Source organism: Chelonia mydas, chromosome 5 (genome assembly GCF_015237465.2).
Source record: "Chelonia mydas isolate rCheMyd1 chromosome 5, rCheMyd1.pri.v2, whole genome shotgun sequence".
NCBI lineage: Eukaryota > Metazoa > Chordata > Testudines > Cheloniidae > Chelonia > Chelonia mydas.
In genome coordinates, this window is record NC_051245.2 from 39,025,068 (window position 1) to 39,046,496 (window position 21,429).

Here is a 21,429-nt window from a genome sequence, read left to right on the forward strand (position 1 = left end):
TTGGAAGAGGTTCAGAAAAGGACAACAAAAATGGTTAGGGGTATGGAACGGCTACCGTTTGAGGAGAGGTTAATAAAACTGGGACTTTTCAGCTTGGAAAAGAAATGACTAAGGGGGGATATGATTGAGGTCTATAAAATCATGACTGATGTGAAGAAAGTAAATAAGGAAGTGTTATTTACTCCTTCTCTTAACACAAGAACTAGGGGTCAACAAATGAAATTAATAGGCAGCAGGTTTAAAACAAACAAAAAGAAGTATTTTTTCACACAACACAGTCAACCTGTGGAACTTCTTGCCAGAGGAGGTTGTGAAGGCCAAGACTACAACAGGGTTCCAAAAAAAGAACTAGATAAATTCATGGAGGATAGGTGCATCAATGGGTATTAGCCAGGATGGGCAGGGATGGTGTCCTTAGCCTCTGTTTGCCAGAAGCTGGGAATGGGTGACAGGGGATGGATCACTTAATGATTACCTGTTCTGTTCATTCCCTCTGGGGCAACTGGCACTGGCCACTGTCGGAAGACAGAATACTGGGCTAGATGGAACTTTGATCTGACCCAGTATGGTCGTTCTTATATTCTTAAAGAAATGCTGCCAAGAAGTGATGGGGGGGAGGAGAAAAAAAATCCCTCAGTATGTCTTCCAGTTTTTGGCTATGTCTCAAACGGGAACATTACTAAGGATTTCCAAAAATTTAGCCTTTCTTGCAGGGAAAAAAAAAGTATAAGCACAGAATAGTAGTTAGAAACTTGAAACATTTTCTATCCTCTAGAAAGAAGTGACAGTACATATCTGTAATGATTTACGTCATATTTCATTCTTTCTTTGGTAGGAAGCCAACATCTTATATAAACATTTGGCTTTCGTGTTTTTTGGTATATAGTTGGCAGTTTTCTCAGGTGGTTCTTAATTTCCTTAAATTGTATGAAAGGTTTCAGAGTAGCAGCCGTGTTAGTCTGTATCCGCAAAAAGAAAAAGAGGACTTGTGGCACCTTAGAGACTAAGAAATTTATTTGAGCATAAGCTTTTGAGAGCTACAGCTCACTTCATCGGATGCATGTAGTGGAAAATACAGTGGGGAGATTTTATATACACAGAGAACATGAAACAATGGGTGTTACCATACACACTGTAACAAGAGTGATCAGGTAAGGTGAGCTAATACCAGCAGGAGAGCGAGGGCGAGGGGGGGGATAACCTTTTGTAGTGATAATCAAGGTGGGCCATTTCCAGCAGTTGACAAGAATGTCTGAGGAACAGTAAGGGGGGGAAATAAACATGGGGAAATAGTTTTACTTTGTGTAATGACATATCCACTCCCAGTCTTTATTCAAGCCTAAGTTAATTGTATCCAGTTTGCAAATTAATTCCAATTCAGGAGTCTCTCGTTGGAGTCTGTTTCTGAAGTTTTTTTGTTGAAGAATTGCCACTTTTAGGTCTGTAATTGAGTGACCAGAGAGACTGAAGTGTTCTCCAACTGGTTTTTGAATGTTATAATTCTTGATGTCTGATTTGTGTCCATTGATTCTTTTACGTAGAGACTGTCCAGTTTGACCAATGTACATGGCAGAGGGGCATTGCTGGCACATGATGGCATATATCACATTGGTAGATGTGCAGGTGAACGAGCCTCTGATAGTGTGGCTGATGTGATTAGGCCCTATGATGGTGTCCCCTGAATAGATATGTGGACACAGTTGGCAACAGGCTTTGTTGCAAGGATTGGTTCCTGGGTTAGTGTTTTTGTTGTGTGGTGTGCGGTTGCTGGTGAGTATTTGCTTCAGGTTGGGGGGCTGTTTGTAAGCAAGGACTGGCCTGTCTCCCAAGATCTATGAGAGTGATGGGTCGTCCTTCAGGATAGGTTGTAGATCCTTGATGATGCCCTGGAGAGGTTTTAGTTGGGGGCTGAAGGTGATGGCTAGTGGCGTTCTGTTATTTTCTTTGTTGGTCCTGTCCTGTAGTAGGTAACTTCTGGGTACTCTTCTGGCTCTGTCAATCTGTTTCTTCACTTCACCAGATCAGACAAATCAGACATCAAGACGTCTCTAAGGTGCCACAAGTCCTCCTTTTTTAAATTGTATGCTAATTTTAAGTAGAGCCGATTAATGTTTTAGGTCAACTCTGCATATTAATCTAGCTAAATCCACTTTTCATTAAGATTGCAGTATCCCTAATTATAATAATCCCATTCAACTGTTTTTAATTTTGTATTTTTAATTCTAAACTTCCATAGTTTAAGTTAATTAGAACATATTCATTAAAAGAAATAATAAAACAGTTTCACAATCCACAAAAATATTATCCTACTGATACATAGCAGGTTTATTGTATCCTTTTATAATGATAGTGGTTTGGTTGCTTTAATAGAGCCAAGTTCAGTAAGAATGCAATGCTTGTAAATTGTTTTGAAGACCTGTTTGCAATAAAATTCTATGCTAAGTACTCCCTTTTTGGCAGCAGGTACCCAGACCCAACAATGCTAATTCGGGATATATTTGCTATTGCATAAAATAATCCACTTCTTCTCTTCGCCTTAGTCGTTGTCTTTTAGTCCAAGCTTGAATTTTTGTTCTTCCTCCCTAGGTTTTTTTTTTTTCCTGATAGGGTACTAATATATAAAACCCATCATCTGAACTGTCATAGACCAAGCCACAGAATGACATTGTATGCCATTCACCTTTTAATTTACTTTGTGTGTCTCATTTGAGACAATGCAGACTCACTACCAACCAGGCTTTCCAAGCACTGGTGTTTACAAGAAATCCACCATCTTATATAGGGAGGTAGAGTAGCTTAACATATTTCTTTCAGGTCGGAAGGAAGTAATGTGGAGAAGCAGAGGAGGGAGTCCTAGATAACAGGGAAATCTTCTTCAGTGGTAACTTGTCGTCATCCTAGTAGTCACAGTAAGTGACAAGGAGAAATCCAGCATCTGCACTTCTGCAACTGAGCCACCAAAAGCAAATTTGCCAGTGAGAGGGAATGTAAAATCTCTCTAGTGTAATTTTGTTATTTCATTAGACAAAATATTTCTTTGAGTAACAGAACATTTAGATAAAAGGGCTGCATCTGGTACGCCAAAAATCAGTTTTTGAAAATGACATCATGATATTAAGCATGTGCATTTCTTTTTTTGTCTGCATTGTTTTATCAGCTGACTTCTAAGAATGAATGGTTCTTCAAGTGTTTTCTCATGTCGATTCCATTCTAGGTATGCGCACGCCCACGTGCGCGGTCGTCAGAGATTTTTGCCTTATTTTTGCCTGGATTATTTAATTTAAACACCACTAAGGTTCTTGAAGTTAGTGGTATTCGTAGAGCTAGCTGTGGCGCCATCTCCAGTGCTGCACTCATGCGTCGGTATATCAGGTGCCACCGGCTCTATGCTCTCTCAGTTCCTTCTTACCGCCTGTGGTAGTTAGTCGGAGCACCTGTCTTTGCATAGCAAGGGCTAGCGGTTTCATCTCTTCCGACTTCGAGCCTTAGGGCCTTGTAAATAGTTGTTAATAGTAGTTAGTGTTACGTAGTTGTTAAATGTAGTCAGGAGTTAGAAGTTAGAGTCCCAGCGGGGACTTTGCCCCAGGTGAAGCATGCCCCAGTCTCCAGGGTTTAAGCCCTGTGCGGACTGTCACAGACCTATGCCTGTAAGTGACCCCCACAACTGCCTCCTCAAGTGCTTTGGGGAGTCACATGTGAAAGACATGTGCCATATTTGTAAAAATTTTCGACCTCGGATTCAGAAAGAGCGGGATATTGGTTTGCGGGCTTTCCTCATGGAGGTGGCCCTTTGTCTGACTTCCGAGTCTTCCCGCCAAGACTCGCCTAGTACCTCGGCCTCAGTGCACAGCACACCCCTGGCACCAGGCTCCGCCCGGAACCTCTCCCCATCACCCAGAAAGAAAATGAAGAAGCCCAAGACAGGCAGCATTCTCTATTTCCATGCCACAGATCTCCAGCAGCACAGCCCAGATATTCTGGGGCTCACTGTCGGTCACTGGCACCACAATCATGATCCCCACCATCTCGATGCAGATCGCCTCAGGGAAGGCGCCAGTCTCCGTTGCACTGGCACACCGTTCATCCTCCACCGGTCATCCTCAGCCCAGCTCTCGGTTGCCTGCCCTGTGGGAGCGCTCCCCGTCGCAATTCCAGTCCCCCTGGCCCTCTTGATACCAGCACAGGTCCTCCCACTCCAAACATCGGTCTCCGGCAGCAATGGTCAGCAGGCAGACACAGGGGTCAATGGCCCCGCCGTGGTCACCAGAAGGGGATTCCTCTGGCACAGAAGGGCAGTTCAGCCCCTCGCCAAGACCCCACCAGCGCGAATGGTCACCTAAGGCCGCGTCGACATCTACGGTCGCCTTGGTAGCACAGCCAGTGGCCAGCGCAGTGGCCTTAAAAGAGTGCATGGGTCATGCTGGTAATGCACTGCCAGTGGAGGAGATGGCTGAGCAGGTGGACACCTTGTTCAGTGTCCTCTCAGCCTCCACTCCGGCATGTGGTGCACTACTAGTGCATGACGGGGTCCTGAAAATTGCCATGGCCCTCTGGTAAACCCCGTCATCCATCCCTCCCACCCCCAAAAGGGCTGAAAAAAAGTACTTCGTCCCATCCAAAGGGTTTGAGTACCTTTATACCTGCCCACCTCCAGACTTGCTGGTTGTCTCTGTGGCCAATGAAAAGGACAAGCATGGGCAATCTAGTTCAACTGCCAAAAATAAAGAGGCCAAAAGACTGGACATTTTGGAGAGAAAAATGTATTCAACAGCCAGCCTGCAATTCCAGATGGTGAACCATCAGGCCCTCTTGGGCAGGTACAATTTTAACTCATGGGACTCCCTCCGTAAGTTCAAGGCTTCCCTCCCTCAGGATCTAGCCCAGGATTTCGGTACCCTGGTGGAGGAGGGCACCACGGCAGCTAGGTGCTCTCTCCAGATGGCGAGGGATGTGGCAGACTCGGCAGCTAGGGTGGTTGCATCGGGGTGGTCATGAGGTGCAGCTCCTGGCTTCAGACTCCCAGCCTGTCCCAAGATATGCAGACCTCTATCCAGGACCTCCCATTCGATGGGAATGGTCTCTTTTCAGAGCAAACTGATGCGACACTGCATTGGTTAAAGGACACTCGGGCCACCCTTCACTCGCTGGGCATGCATATGCCCCAGTCTGCATGGAAGCAGTTATGGCCGCCCCTGCCACCAAGCCCTTGGCAGCCTCGTCAAGGGTATACAAGGAGAAGGGAGAAAGACACGAGCTTGTGAGTCTCCTAGAATGGAATCAACATGAGCAAGCATGCAAAGAAGAAAAAACGGTGACCTATCTTTTCGTACCTGTTGTTCTTCGAGATGTGTTGCTCATGTCCATTCCATTACCCGCCCTCCGACCCCTTTGTCGGGGTTGTCGGCAAGAAGGAACTGAGAGGGCGTAGGGCTGGTGGCGCTTGATATACCGACACATAAACGCAGCACTCAAGGGGGTGCCAGAGCTGGCCCTATCGATACCGCTAAGGCAAAAAGCTCCAATGACCACACACGTGGGCGCGTGCACATCTAGAATGGAATGGACATGAGCAACACATCTTGAAGAACAACAGTTATGAAAGGTAGGTAACTGTTTGTTTTTTACTTTTGAATGATTGACAGTGCAGCCTGTCAGAAATCTACTGTATTATTTTTTCATGCATTATGGAGAGATACTTTATTTGTAAATATAGTTTTATAAGAGGATAGCAAGTTAGTTACTAGAGTGTTGTTCTCTCTATATTTAAGAGTGTTTCAGTACAGCAGTTAAAAGTTTTTCTAAAGTACATCATGCTCCATTAACTGTAAATCTAGGGCCAGACTCTCAGCTGCACTTAATCCATCTTGCAGTAAATGGTCTGAATTCAAACAGTAGTCCCATGACCCATGAGATGTTGGGAACACAATGCAAAAAGTCTCTGTAAAATGAAGGTTAAATAATACTTTCTGGTCAGTTAAGGATTATTTAATTTAAACACCACTGAGGTTTATCTTGGAATAGAATGTTAATTCATTGCTTTATAGTTTTAGAGACAGATTTCTTCTGATAATGAGTATCACAACATAACTGAAACATTTTTAAAGTGACATAACAGTGTGCACTGCGTACTAGGGAAAAAGAAAAGGAGGACTTGTGGCACCTTAGAGACTAAGAAATTTATTTGAGCATAAGCTTTTGTGAGCTACAGCTCACTTCATCAGATGCATGTAGTGGAAAATACAGTGGGGAGATTTTATATACACAGAGAACATGAAACAATGGGTGTTACCATACACAAGAATGTAACAAGAATGATCAGGTAAGGTGAGCTATTACCAGCAGGAGAGCGGTGGGGGGGAACCTTTTGTAGTGATAATCAAGGTGGGCCATTTCCAGCAGTTGACAAGAACATGTGAGGAACAGTAGGGGGGGAGATAAACATGGGGAAATAGTTTTACTTTGTGTAATGACACATCCACTCCCAGACACCACACGATCCATTGTCTACAGCCAAGCTCTACGATACAACCGCATTTGCTTCAACCCCTCAGACAGAGACAAACACCTACAAGATCTCTATCTAGCATTCTTACAACTACAATACCCACCTGCTGAAGTGAAGAAACAGATTGACAGAGCCAGAAGAGTACCCAGAAGTCACCTACTACAGGACAGGACCAACAAAGAAAATAACAGAATGCCACTAGCCATCACCTTCAGCCCCCAACTGAAACCTCTCCAGGGCATCATCAAGGATCTACAATCTATCCTGAAGGACGACCGATCACTCTCACAGATCTTGGGAGACAGGCCAGTCCTTGCTTACAAACAGCCCCCCAGCCTGAAGCAAATACTCACCAGCAACCGCACACCACACAACAAAAACACTAACCCAGGAACCTATCCTTGCAACAAAGCCTGTTGCCAGCTGTGTCCACATATCTATTCAGGGGACACCATCATAGGGCCTAATCACATCAGCCACACTATCAGAGGCTCGTTCACCTGCACATCTACCAATGTGATATATGCCATCAAGTGCCAGCAATGCCCCTCTGCCATGTACATTGGTCAAACTGGACAGTCTCTACGTAAAAGAATCAATGGACACAAATCAGACATCAAGAATTATAACATTCAAAAACCAGTTGGAGAACACTTCAATATCTCTTGTAACTCAATTACAGACCTAAAAGTGGCAATTCTTCAACAAAAAAACTTCAGAAACAGACTCCAACGAGAGACTCCTGAATTGGAATTAATTTGCAAACTGGATACAATTAACTTAGGCTTGAATAAAGACTGGGAGTGGATATGTCATTACACAAAGTAAAACTATTTCCCCATGTTTATTTCCCCCCCTTACTGTTCCTCAGACATTCTTGTCAACTGCTGGAAATGGCCCACCTTGATTATCACTACAAAAGGTTACCCCCCACCCCCCTCGCCCTCGCTCTCCTGCTGGTATTAGCTCACCTTACCTGATCGCTCTTGTTACAGTGTGTATGGTAACACCCATTGTTTCATGTTCTCTGTGTATATAAAATCTCCCCACTGTATTTTCCACTACATGCATCCGATGAAGTGAGCTGTAGCTCTCAAAAGCTTATGCTCAAATAAATTTCTTAGTCTCTAAGGTGCCACAAGTCCTCTTTTTCTTTTTGCAGTTACAGACTAACACGGCTGCTACTCTGCAACCTGCATACTAGGGGTCTGAGAATGCTTAACTTTATATTGAAGTAAATGATTTTTTGGTTGAAGTTAGATTACTTTCATATGGGTATGTATTTGGAACTTTTTTTTTATTCTCTTGCCTAGTATTTCTTATAATTTGCTGAGAAAATAACATATATATATATATATATATATATATATATATATATATATATACACTGTGAGAAATTGTACTTGTTCACTGCTTATAATAATAAAAAAAAAAGTTAACCACTGTGATTATAAAGAGACTATTGATTTGTCTCTCTTATTATATTGTAAATCTAACTCTGAGGATTAGGCTGCATTTGACTCATCCCTGCCTGATCTTGAATTAAAGTATTTGTCTGATCCTTTCCTGTGAGATAAGTTCATCCCTGGGGAAGTCATGCAATGCCGTTTTTCTGATGAGACTGTAGATAGCTCAAGATACTTAAAGGAAAACAGAATCCAGTTTGCATAGGCATGTTGGCTGAAATTTTTTAAAATAAAGAGCCTTTCTCACAATAAGGAACCCATGAGAGACCTTCCTTGTTGCAGCCATCTTGCTGGAAAATGATTTTTATTGGGATTTTTTGTACATAATATAGTGCATCACACACAAATATAGATTTGTAAAAAGTATACAGAAATCAATAAGAAAAATATTGGTACAGTACTAATTATAAATAGCTTTATTTGTTTTTTTTATTAGCTTGTTTGCAATACAATGAACACAGTAAAATATTGTTTCCCATACAGTGCAACAGTATTGTTGATAGCATGAGAACAATTTGGTGTTAATCAACGAAACTGTGGATTATTTCTCTTTAACATCTTCAAAGTTCTACTGGCATTGAACCCTCATTGCTTAAGCTTAAAAAAAACCCATGAATTTTATCTCTTTTCAAGCTTAAAGCCACATTAACCTTTCTCCCTGTGTGCTGCAAGTTCTGTGCTAGGTCTCTAAGAGGCTCAGTCCAGAACCTCACCCTCTGTCTCTGCTCATTGGGAAAGGGACTTCTATATTCTATACTTCTATATTTGTACAGCACCCAATCCTGATCATGACCTCTGGATGCTTTCATAATATAAATAACTGGGAAATGAGAGCTATAGCAGATTCAGTGACTTGATTCCAGTGCACACTTCTGAGTCAGTTCTGACCTCAGAGAAGTGGCATCATCATAAATTAGTGACTGCTTTGAGGTACTTAGATACTACACTGATGGTAGCCTGATAAATACCTAGACAAAGATTACTCGTTTCAACATTAAAAGTACTATTTATCAGCCTGTTAGAAAGCTATGCAGCAGTGTTTCATATGCCAACTACAATGGTATCTGCTTTATTGGGAAACCTTTACTGAGTGTCTGTCATCGTGATTAAGCAGTTGTTCTGATAATCTTTTTTTCATAAACAGTCTGAAAAGCTTTATAATGAGGGTTAACACTGAACTGAATAAAAAGGCTGATACTGAGCTGATATTCAATACATTTCTTCTTTTAATCCTTCCTTGGCCATTTCTGAATTCGAAGGCTAAGCATTTCAAATGTAAATATTACTTAACCCCTTGACACTGACTGAATCCTCATTGAGCAGAATTTTTGCTAGTGCTGTCCCAATTAAGTAACAATCAATGCCATACATTATAATTAGGCTAGTTCAATTTTCAGGAAAATGTCTCACTTAAGTTGCTGTCCTTATTAAGAATATCCTAATTCAATTTAGTAGACCAATTATAGCAATAATAATATGTATTTCTATAGGGCCTACCTTATGAAGATCTCCAAACACAACACATGTTAGTTAGAATTAAATAGTATTATTCCCCACGTTTATCCCCGTGTGGAAAATGAGGCACAGAAATTAAGTGCCCAGGGTTACACAGGAGGTCTGTGGAAGAACTAGAAATAGAAACCAGATACTCGATCTGAATTACATGTCAAATTTATTTTTCCCATGGGGAGTTTTCCTGATTCATGTACAGAGTAAGACCAAGAATCTTGTCAGGTGTATATACATTACCAAGCTTGTTATTTTATGATCATGTAGAAAAGTTTCCATTCATATAATGCAATAACTTCAATAAAATCCCAACACAAAATTTAAACAAAGATCCCTAACTAAAGGTCAATTTCAATACAAACTTTAAAAAAAAAATTCTTGATACAAAATCACAATATTTTAGAAGACGGTGCAGTTTAAATATATGCAAATTGTTCAAATCTGTCAGTTTGCTGTACAAAATATTAAAATGCTTTACAAAAATAATATTAAGTGCCTTTCATATAACTGTCATCTGAACAGAGACCTGTAAGGAACAACTCATTCACACTTTACCATGTACGGTAACTGGTAACTTATTAATAGTATCTCAGCTCTCTAGGCAATAATGAGAAATTATCAGTTATTCTGTCAGAGAGATTAGTTTAACCAATCTTAGCATTCTTGTCATTTTAAATTTCTCATTCAAAGATTCCTAGCAGCTGAGTTATTGGTGGGTCTCCTACAGATTGGCCTACCTAGCTGCCTTACATCCCAGGGAAAGTTGAACCTTAAACTTAAGCTTCACTAGTATATTAGACTTCCAGGTGAGCACAATTCATATGCATGAAGCTGACATGGAGGTAAGCAAACCTAATGCCACGGTTGCTAACAATTTAATTCAGCTTGGAAAGAGGGTCCAGATTTTGTAAGGATATTCAGTTCAGAATAACCAATCAAAGGGAGGGAGCACTTCAAAGAAAATATGATGACATAAGTGCAGAATATCTGAGGAAGACTTGATTGCTAAGAATGCAGCTTATCACTCAACGTACCTTTCTTCCTAGGTCCGTAAAACAAATCATAAAGCAAAACCATCTAGTTACACTGCAACAATACATGCACCTGATGACATTGCATTTTATCAGGTGATGGAAGAGCTAGACAATGGTCTCATGTACAACAAGGCTCGTCTCCTCTCCAAGCTGCTACAAAGATATAAAGCCCTACTTCCCTCAGATGTAGAAAATGCAAGCTATTCCAGTAGCAAATTACAGGCAAAATTAGGAAGACACTATGTTCTGCAATTTCATTCCATGCACAGCATGGACAAAGCAAGTCTACCCTTGTTCTATGCAGTTCAGTAACATTAACTGATGCTATCCAAGCTGCTAGTAATCTCAGACAGGAATTTAAATTCACATTTTGTGAATGTTCTTCTGGCGAGTGAGCCTGATGAGAAGCTTTCAAATGAACAAGTGGTTTTATATAATTCTGCTTCAATCCTTCACTCTGAAATAGGCAGAAGGAAAGACTCTGTATTATCTAAAGCCAGGTGATTGTAGTTTATAGAGGTCAGCTACTTTTATGCCCCACTTGGAGCAGAAGTTTGTCCTTTGGTTGATAGATAAAGAGCCATATAATTCAGCTAGCAATGAGTATCATCATTCAGAAGACATTCAAATTGTAGAGTACATAGTATTTAACTGGTCCAAAATTATGACACCACTACACATAAACCTTGCTGCACAGCTACACCGTGAATTTAATAGAGATACTACACTTCCATGGATTTTTTTTTTATCAGTGATGATGAGCTGAGTCGGTTAATCACTAATGCTGCAAAAACTGAAATAGAAAGACTCCAGGTAGATTTGTTAATTCCAAATTGAATTATACCACTTTGTGCTGGTTGTAATCTCATCCATAAAGAAGGTGATAATATAGACATCACTACAGAGGCCGGTAATGGAACAAGCACCTTCCATTCATAGTCTAGAATAGTAATTCAAGAACAGTCTGCAGATAGTCCAGCGTCACAAGAAATATCATGGAAGGTGGGAAGGAAGTCACCTACTCTTCCTGGGCAACCCAAGTCTTTTATACAGTGTGCAGCATTTGAGAACCTAGAACATGTCCAGAACCAACTCCCCATGAAAAAGTACTTGAGAAAATAAACTCTTGTCACCTACAAATAAACACCATTTGAGCTCGCTCTTGGTGACTTTTAACAGTACTACCTCCGACCAATAGCAAAATGATGGTGATATTGTTAACACTCAGGTGATTCTATTTTGGGTTGATTTAAACCACAAGCTTGCAACAAAGAATAGCACCTACACAGCAGTTGCATATGCACTTATTGTGGATGTCCAACCAGCTGTCATGGCCACAGTCTATGCCAGAATGCTGAAACGTAAGGAAATGTCAGCAGCTGTTGGACAGCTACATGCCATTCAGACCATAGATCAGCAGCTCTGTGCTGTTGCTCAGCAAGTGACATGGACTCCCCCAAATGAACTTGGTACCAGTGTGATTTGTCGGGGTGCTTTTCACCTAGACAAATCACATTGCAAGTCCTTCTTATTGATTCTGAGGTGTATGCAGCTCGTACTGGAGATCAAATGCTTGCTGGGAAGTGATTCGCCTTGCTCTACACAGCTTGAATCTAGTGTTTGAGGCCCTGAGTGTGCTAAAACTTTTTTCATTTGTTAAATCGTGTGAGCAGGGAGGAGGTGCTCATGTAGTTCCAGCATTTGTCAGGGAAATGTTGGATGACTCAAAAGGTGTTTTGAATCTGCTGCCTACCCATTGGCCCTTTGTGTGCTCCTGCTCTCACTAGTTTCTTCCTGCTTTACCTCTTCACCCTCCCCAGTCCCACTACCCTTCCATATCCCCCCAGGTGGGGTACGTCACATTCCCAGTGCTGTGTGGAGAACCAGCCCCCGGACAGAGCGCTCAGCTCACCACCAGCCTGGCCAGCAGGCTCCTTCCTTCCTCCACTGCCTCTGGAAAGTCCAAGCCCACCACCCTCCAGCCTGGGGCGCTGGCCAGGAGGAGCTGAGCCCTGCATGTGCCAAAGCCCTGCACAGCGCTGGCATGGGGAAGCCTCTCCACCCATCAGCTAAGCTCTGGAGTGGGGTAGGAAGCAATTTCCAACCTGTTCCTGCTCCTGCCCAAAGGGAGTGCGGGGATGCTTCATCCCCTAGGCACCCTCCCCAGCTGAGCCACCTCACTGTTAAAATTCAAGCACATAAGTGCTTTGCTGATTTGCAGCCTTTAGTTTGTATCTAAGTTTGTATCTCTGGACAGGTTTGCTGAAGCCCCTGCAGTCTGGTTCCCTGGGCCCTGGTGCACAATGCATCCTTAGGGTTTAACTCCTTCCTGCCTGCACTGAAGCTGGAAGCAGCTGGGTTATGTTGGTGGCCAGCAGCAGCCTGGAGGTGTTAGCTGCCTTTTGACACTGTGTGAGCAGGAAGGGACAAGCTGCTTCCAGCCACATGGGGTAGGGGTGTGGAGGGAAGAAGAGATGAGCTCTACAAAGACAGGGGCCAGGTCATCCCTTCCCCGGCTCTTCCTTCCCTGCACCTGGAAGTAGCTCCCATCTCTTCCCTCCCACAGGGCTGCTGCTGGCCACATTCTGGTGTGAACCCTGGCAGAAATCTGGGGGGAGGGGGCATGTGACCCTGTGTGCCCCCCACTTGTTGCTTTGGGAAGCTGCGACACTAGGTACCAGGAGAGGCAGGTCTGTCCCAGAAGCCCAGCTAGGCATAGAGTGCGGAGAGAACCGGGCAGGGAGGGTCGGGTGGATTGGTCACACCACCACCCACCCCGTGTGAAAGAGGTGTACTGGAGTGTGTGTGTGTCATCTCTCCCCATGTGTGGTGGGGTAGAGGGGTGTCACCCCTGCCCGTGTGAACCCTAAAGCCTTAAAGAGAAGAAGATAAATAAAAAGAATCCAACTATGCAGAATTTCTTTTTAACAGGGGCTCAGTCAACTTGATGTTAATTTGAATGTTTGTACTGCATAGTTCTGACTGATTGCCGTTGAAGTCGCTTGAATATGAGTACTTTTACCAGGTGTTCCATATTCAGCATAGGGAAATATGGTCACCCTATAGACAAGTCTACATTCTTGACATGTTAAATCTCCCTGAAGAAGTAAACAGTGGCTCTGAATGGTGGAATTTGTCACCCATGGAGTGACAAGGGAATAAAGAAACTTTCATCAGGGACTCAAAGGATAGCAGTGGGATTGTAGGACTGACAAGAAAGAAGCCAGCCCTTGTCAATCCTATCACTCACCTATTTCGGTAATAAAGATGTTGAAAAAAGGTAGTGCTTTTAAAAAAAAAAAATTGGAAAGTACATATTTTCCACTCTGCTCACATTCAGGAACACCTGTATCTGGGATCAGAGCCCCATTGTATTAGGTACTATAACCACACACACAAGGAAAAGTTGCACCCTGCCCCTTACAACCTAAGTAGCCAGTGAGACTACTCATGCCTAAATGCTTTGCTGGATCAAAGCCAAAATGCTCAGAACCTAGTGGGATCAAGACTTTAGTTCCATAAGGAAGGACATTTTCTTCAGATATAAGAGAATGGTATGAAGTAGATTTCAGATTTCTCCCTCAAGCCAGGTACTAATCTGGTTTATAAAGATAATACCTGAGAAGTAGTTATTAACCTCCCTTCCCCACTATTAGTGTCAAGTGGATTGGTCCTGCTTTGAGCAGGGGGTTGGACTAGATGACCTCCTGAGGTCCCTTCCAGCCCTGATATTCTATGATTCTATGACCCTGAAAAAGGATCCACAAAGAAGTACCCCTGTGCCTCTAGTACACATTAGAAATAGCTAGTGTGTTCCAATTTGTGGAATCTCATTGATTACACTGGGGATCTGCATTGGTGCCTATATGATTTGTTTTGGCAATCATTATAATCATATATTAGTTATGATTTCTGATGGGCTTTGTCTAGAAATCCTTGAAAAGAGCTTTAAAAATTCAATTTTCAGATTGATTCTGGATATCAGGTACAAAAAATCCTAACATATATTGGAGAATACTGTAACATGCTTAAAGCACATCAACTCCCACTGTGGAGGTTTTTTAAATTTACAAAAAACAAACAAACCTATTTGGAGCATGTATGTTTTAATGAAATCAAATGTAGTACCCCAAGCTGTAAATCTTTAAAAGTAAAAGACTGTAGCTCAAACATAAGAAGCATTCATTGGAGTACTGAAGGTCATATTTGGCCTCGAGATATTAGATCGGTGGTTCATAAATTGTTCCAGTCATGCCCCGTTTACCATTAACAGAATCTGTGTGCAACTCCCCCCAGCCCATTACTGGACAGCCAAGGCTTCCTCACCAGCGGAGCTTGGGCTGAAAGCAGATCTGGGGTCAGAACTGGGGATGGGGAAGGAGCTGGGGCTAGAGGCGGAGCTGGTCTGGGGGCAGAGAGGGAATGAGGGGAGAACTGAGCTAGGGGTGGAGCATGGGGTGGAGTGGACCTGGGGGCGGAGCAGGACTGTGGTGGAGCTGGTCTGGGGGCAGAGTGGGACTGGAAGCATGGTGCTCCTTCACTGCCCCCTATGGGGGCTAGCCCGGGCCTGGAGGCAGAGCAGGACTGGGGCCTGAATGGTGGTGGGGGAGGAGCGAGGCTGGGGGCAGAGCTGGTCTGGGGGCGGAGTGGGGCTGAAAGAATGACGCTCCCCCCCACCCATCATGGGGGCTGGCCTGGGCCCACTGCATGCTCCCCTCCCCCCCGCGAACGTTCCTCTGTGCCCCTCCTCGCCCGCCTGTACCCCACAGTTTGGGGACCACTGTTCTAGGCAGAGTGGGTAGATTAAGAGTCACTTTGGATTGTCTGGTACTTTTAGGTTTGTGAGATTCCTCACGTTGGTTTTTTTCATGATTAATCACTTTAGTAACATTAAATATTGTATAAATCAATAATATTAGATATATTATTTGGTGGATTCTGAAAACGTCTAATGTCACTCCATAGAATGCATTTATTATTATACACGTGCATCCAGTGTTTAAAGTTCAGTTGCGCTTTGTACCTAAAGCAGGGATTTGAACTCCTTGTTATGTATGAAGAATACAGTGTATCTGCCCCAAACTTTTAGCACTTGCTATTTGAGTTCAGAATGATTTTTATGAGTATTTACAAGCAACTTTGTTAATTAGTATGAGTTAAAATTAATTAAAAACATGACATTTGAGAAATTCAGTGCCATCTCACCTTTTCTAAGGCTGAAAGATCTAAATAACAAAATAGTAGACTACTCAAATTTTCCATATGGTTGACACTCACATAAAACTCCATCCTCCAATCTAGCAGACATATCAGAGAGGAACAGAGGGACAGCTGGGGTTAAGGGCTTTATACTCTTGATTCCAGAGTGTTGGAACATAGGGTCATGCACTCCCATCCAGAAGGGCTAATTGCTTTGAAATGGGTTCTGTTACTGTGTGGCAATGCATGCACTCTACCAATATAGATCTTCAAAAGCAATACCCTCAGAGAACAAGTTACCTTGGCGGTAATGGGTGTAGTATAGAATTTGCTTTTTTGCATACAGTAGAACCTCAGAGTTACGAACACCAAAGTTATGACCTGAAAAGTCAACCACACACCTCATTTGGAACTGGAAGTACGCAATCAGTCAGCTGCAGAGACACGCCCCCCCCGCCCCCCTCCCCCAAAAAAATACAGTACAGTACTGTGTTAAACGTAAATCACTAAAAAATTAAAGGGAAAGTTTTGTTTTTTGTTTTTTTTTTTTTAAAGAATTGACAAGGCAAGGAAACTGTTTCTGTGCTTTTCATTTAAATTAAGATGGTTAAAAGCAGCGTTTTTCTTCTGTATAGTATAGTTTAAAAGCTGTATTAAGTCAATGTTCTGTTGAAAACTTTTGAAAGGACAACCATAATGTTTTGTTCAGAGTTATGAACAACCTCCATTCCGGAGGCGTTCATAGCTCTTGAGTTTCTACTGTATATATCTAAACATTATTAATATATATTAATGAATAAGACTTGATGGTGTTATCTTAGCATATACATTACAAAAACTGCTAGACATGTGAAATTACTACACGTTAGAAATAACTAATGTGTTTCAATTTGCAAAGCCTTTTACAATATGGAAACTAATGTACATAGGTGCGGAAACATTTGCTATACAGAGATCACTAAAAAGAAGAAGTTGGGATTGAAAGTATAAGAATAGTTGGAAGAAGTTATAGAAGTGCAAAGTATTTTAGCAGTTTGAGTCCATGGGTGAGAATGGTCATTTAACTAGTTTGAAACTACAGATTAATTTTCATTGTGGAGGTAACTGAGTTCTCCTTGGAAGAATTTGACTCAGTGAGACCATTTCTCAGCATAAGTACAAAGGAAAGCAAAAGCTTTTTATTACTCCAGCTCAGATTATAAAATAGATGTATGAGTCACTGGTGTGTTGGGACTCCCTCTTGCCTGCATTACTATATTTTTGCGCTTATCTGTTTTCCACAGCTTGCACTGAAGGACCCTGTACACACTGTGTCGCTGCAGCAATTCGTCTATGAGAAGCTAAAGGCACAGCAAGAATTACTGGGAGAACAAGCCTTTCAGGCACTTATGGAAACAGTGGATACAGAAATAGTCACACAACTACAAGAATTCTTGCAAGGCTTCTAAAGAGTCAGAAACAAGATTTTGGATCTCTAACTCTCCAGTTCAAAAATAGGGGAAAACACCTAGCCTTCCATCTTACATGCAAAAACCTGCTTAAAAGCTAAAAATAACTTGTGTAAAAAATAACAAAGCAGAGACAGTGAAACTGATTTTTTTTTTCTTTCTGAAGGATTGACACAATAAACGTAAATTGGCTCCTAACTAGAGTTTACAAACCTGTTTCACAAGAGTGTAATTTTATATATATGAGGAATAGCATGAGGTAATGTGTACAGTGAAAACAACTGCTTAATTTACTGTTAATAGAAAAAGAAATGTTTTCATTATCTGATAATCATGTGTGTTTAACACTTTGAGGAAAAGTGAGGGCTAATGTTGGAGATATTTTGTGTAACAACAGCTCAATTTGGCTGCCTTACATTTTTAATTGTTTATTACACCATAATTAAAAAACCCAATTCTGCTCAGCCATTTAAACAAGTGAAATTATTGCAGCAGGAGACTAAAAGACATTGTCTTTAATTGGATTTTAATATTATATATTACTTACATCCATATACGTACATATTCGTAAGATTTTCATGCTTGGGGAGATAAACACCAATTTGAAAAGAAAATAGATTTATCAGCCAAATGTTTTATTTTCATGATACTGATCCATGTATGGGTAAACTTGTTCGAAAAGGGAAATTGTCTTATTTTATTTTCTGCAGACATGTTTTCTACTTAAATATGTAGTGTAAGAACCCAAAGATGTTGGGGTAATGCACTTCTGTCCTGTATCAGAGACCCAAGTTCATTTTCTGATCCTAGTCTCTTTCTCTCAGGCTGGTGGGAGCTGAGTGTATTGTGGATATATACTACCAGCCTTGCGAGAAGTTGGGGTGAAAGGTATGCTCTGTGTTGCTGAATAGTGCGCTCTTCAGAAGATTAAGGATCTGATCCGTAGCCCTTTGACTTCCATGAGCTTTAACTTCGGCTCAGACACGATGAATGGTGATGAGAATGGTAAATTAAGAAAGATGGAGGAAGGAATGTTCAGGGCTCTGTCAGTGACACAAAGGAAAGTTTCTGTCCATCCCTCTTTCCTGTCCTCATCCCCAGGAGAGAAAAAAAGTGTTTTTTGTTGTTTTTTGGGTGGTTTGGTTTTTTGAGGGTTTGGGGGTGCTTTACATTTCCTATCTGCCCTCTATTGTCAAAACCCTTTTTAGTTGTGGATTGTTTTTTTTTTTTTTAAAGGAAACTGTTGAAAACATGGTAGCAAAATGTACAGTATGAATTTTGTATAGAAACCTGGGTACAGTATGTAACTGGAGAACTTACTGCCCCTTTGTAATCTTATAGAACTGAAAATGTGCTGGAAATGTTGATTCTTCCAAAAAGACAAAAACAGTAAAGTTTCAATTAAACTTTCCAAAGATATCTCACCTCTGACTGTCTTAATCTTTATGCTTTTATTCTTAAGTATTCAAAACACTCTCAATAATTTAGAGATTCATACGTCCTTCAAGAGTCTTATTGTACCTATAAGGTATAACAGTGCTGTGAATTGTAAATGGCAATATTATGGTTCTGAATTCTTCACTAAAGATTTAACTTTTGTGCTTGGTGATTCAGGCTAAAAGCTACTTAGCATGATCCCCCCCCTCCACTGTTAAAATATTTCCATTACACATTCTAAAATAAATTTAAATAGAACATATTAAATAGGCTTTTCTGACATATTCTGTAGACTGCCTATGTCTGTTAATGTGATGATAAATACTAAGGCATAAATATTTTTTAAGATAGAAATTCTCACAGAATGCACATCTTTCCACCTCCTGATGGGTTTTCAGCTTAAGTATTGATACAGCAGATTTACTAAAATAGCTATTTTAACTATTACTTTATTTAAATCCCTCGATAAAAATATAGCTTTTAATTCAAAGTGCCAAAAACACCCTAAGTTCTAAGAGTATTTTTGTTAAAATGCAATCACAAAATTAACAAAAAGTTATTTTGAAAAATATGTGGTCTTTAATGTCAAAACAATACCTCGCTGATTCCTAATGTGCCCACTCTCCAGGAGAATGAGCTTCGAAACAAAGTTTTTTTGCATGTCATACAATGTTATGTTATAAATGGATAGTTCTGGAGCTGTATGACAGAGATTTCTTGAGGGAGTGTGTACTAGTCTGTAACTGATTCCAGCAATACATGCTTAACACTGCTTTTTTGGTAGTTTTGTAATTGTATGTCCATTAACTCTTGTTCTGCGTGTGGAACATACCCAATCACCCCTCAGAAGAAATGTGTGATAGGCAAATCCTAGAAAGTTGTGAGATTTGGTTGCTATGGATTAGAAAGGAACAGGAACTCAAGGGTGGTTGGGGCCATTCCCCCTTTTGTATCCTTTCAACCCTCCATGATGGGAGGGGCAAAGGGTCCCAATGGACACAGCATTCCAGAAGGTTCTGGAAGCCGATGGCATGGGTGCCTTGATCCCACCATGCAGACACTCGTCTCAAAAAACTCCAGTTACAGGTAAGTAACCTTCATTTTCTTAAGAGAGCTATGCTAACCTTGATTTCCACTGGTCTGGAAATAAATGGAACAGACTCTTTCTTACAGGATTTTGGTACTTCTTGAACTATGTTTGCAGAGCTGAGAGTGACTTCTTAGAGATCAAAAATCCTATCCCTATTAGCAAAATTCTTACTATAATCAGGAAAATGTTCTTGTGTTTAGTTTTTGTTTTTCTCTCCCTTGGCTAAATCTATGGTATCTCTTTCCCTCTGTGTTGAGTAATTAATTTAAATTAACAGTCTCTTATGACTGATTTCATAAAATGCTGTAATCCAGTACCTCAGGTCATTGGTTATTCATCAGAGGACAGCACCAGGATCTTGCCCGTTCATTCAAAATGTAATTAGTCTTTGTCTTCCTCATAATTCCCATTGAAAAGTCCAGCTGAGATAAAAACAATTCAAATAATTATCTGTAAGCCTTAGACACAAAGACAGCTTGAAATAACATTAATTAATTATTATTATTATTTATTAATTACCTAAACAAATGCAGGAATGACAGGGAACATTTCTGTTTTCTGCATGTCATTGTTTTTCATATTAGAGACTTGATCCACCCTTGACTAATTAACAGACTAGTTGTTAATGTTAAATGACTGTTGCGATTAAAAATGTAATAGGCTTTCACAACACTGTTATTGTTAATCAATTACTTTAAATAATAATTAAAAAAAAGATTGTTCTCCATTTTGGGGGATTTCATATTTTAGCCCTGGACTATTAAATCCAATGGTAGCTTTGCCATTTACTTCAGTGAGAGTAAGATTAACCCTTAGGCCCAGATTTTCAAAAGTATTTAGGTGACTGAAGATGCAGCTAGGCACCTGGGTGCTTTTGAAAATCTCACTAGGTACTTTTATGTTACAGATTCTCATTCATTACTAGTGGACAGAGGCAGATTATGGTTTTGTGGGGCCCTGGGCCAGAGCAAGAAGGGGGCCCTCCCCACTGTGACTGCATTTTGCCCCTCCCCTGCCCCTCCCAGCACTCCTGCCGGGGAGCAGGGTCGGGCATGGGGGCTTCTCTCACTCCCCACAGGAACACCGGGCCAGTGGAGCAGGGCAAGCCCCCACACCCCGACTCCACTGCCCAGCAGGAGCACCAGGTGGGCAGAGCGGGGCAAGCCCCCACATCCTGACCCTGCTCCCCGGCAGGAGCACCGAGCAGATCGGGGCACAGGGGCGCCCATTCTCCTTCGCCCTCCTGCTGAGGGAGTGTTTGCTGGGGCTTTTCTCCTGCACACAGAGTCTCTGTAGCACGCTCACCGCCCACCCTCCAGCATGTCTAGGCAGGCAGAGAAGCTTCTTTGTCCCTCCAGTGTAGTAGCCCTGCCTCAGACTGCAGCCTCATGGGAATTGTGGCTGCCTGGCTTTCAGCCCACAGACCCTCGCTCTGCCAGGAAAGTGGTTCAGATTTGAGGCAGCAGTGGAATGGGAATTGTGCCCTCTGAGCATCAGCCAGAAACCGTGCTGTGCCATGAATAGGGGCTCAGACTCTGAAAGGCAGGAGAGGGTCTCTGCCTCTTTCTGTCCCCTTCCCTGCCCCACATTCAGCAAGGCAAGCAGGAGACTGCTGCTTTCGCTTCTGCCTGCCCTGGCTCAGCGCCTTGCCTGGGCCCCTGCCCTGCTGGTTCAGTGCCTATACAGCAGGCAGGTCCTACAGGAAGTGCAGTTTCTTCCTTCCTTCCTCTTAAAGGACAGG

At 41.9% G+C, this 21,429-nt stretch overlaps 1 protein-coding gene across 6 annotated transcripts in view; it reads left to right on the forward strand.

The window, feature by feature from the left end:
• The window catches only part of IPO11 (importin 11), a 295,900-nt gene extending 277,315 nt beyond the window's left edge, over positions 1 to 18,585 (forward strand). For all 6 annotated transcript variants that reach the window (XM_037902875.2, XM_037902874.2, XM_043547523.1 and 3 more), the window contains one exon: positions 16,997 to 18,585. In XM_037902875.2, coding sequence (XP_037758803.1) covers positions 16,997 to 17,161 — 165 coding nt within the window. In that variant the 3' untranslated portion in view covers positions 17,162 to 18,585. The remainder of the gene's footprint in view (positions 1 to 16,996) is intronic.
• Positions 18,586 to 21,429: the final 2,844 nt, after the last annotated feature.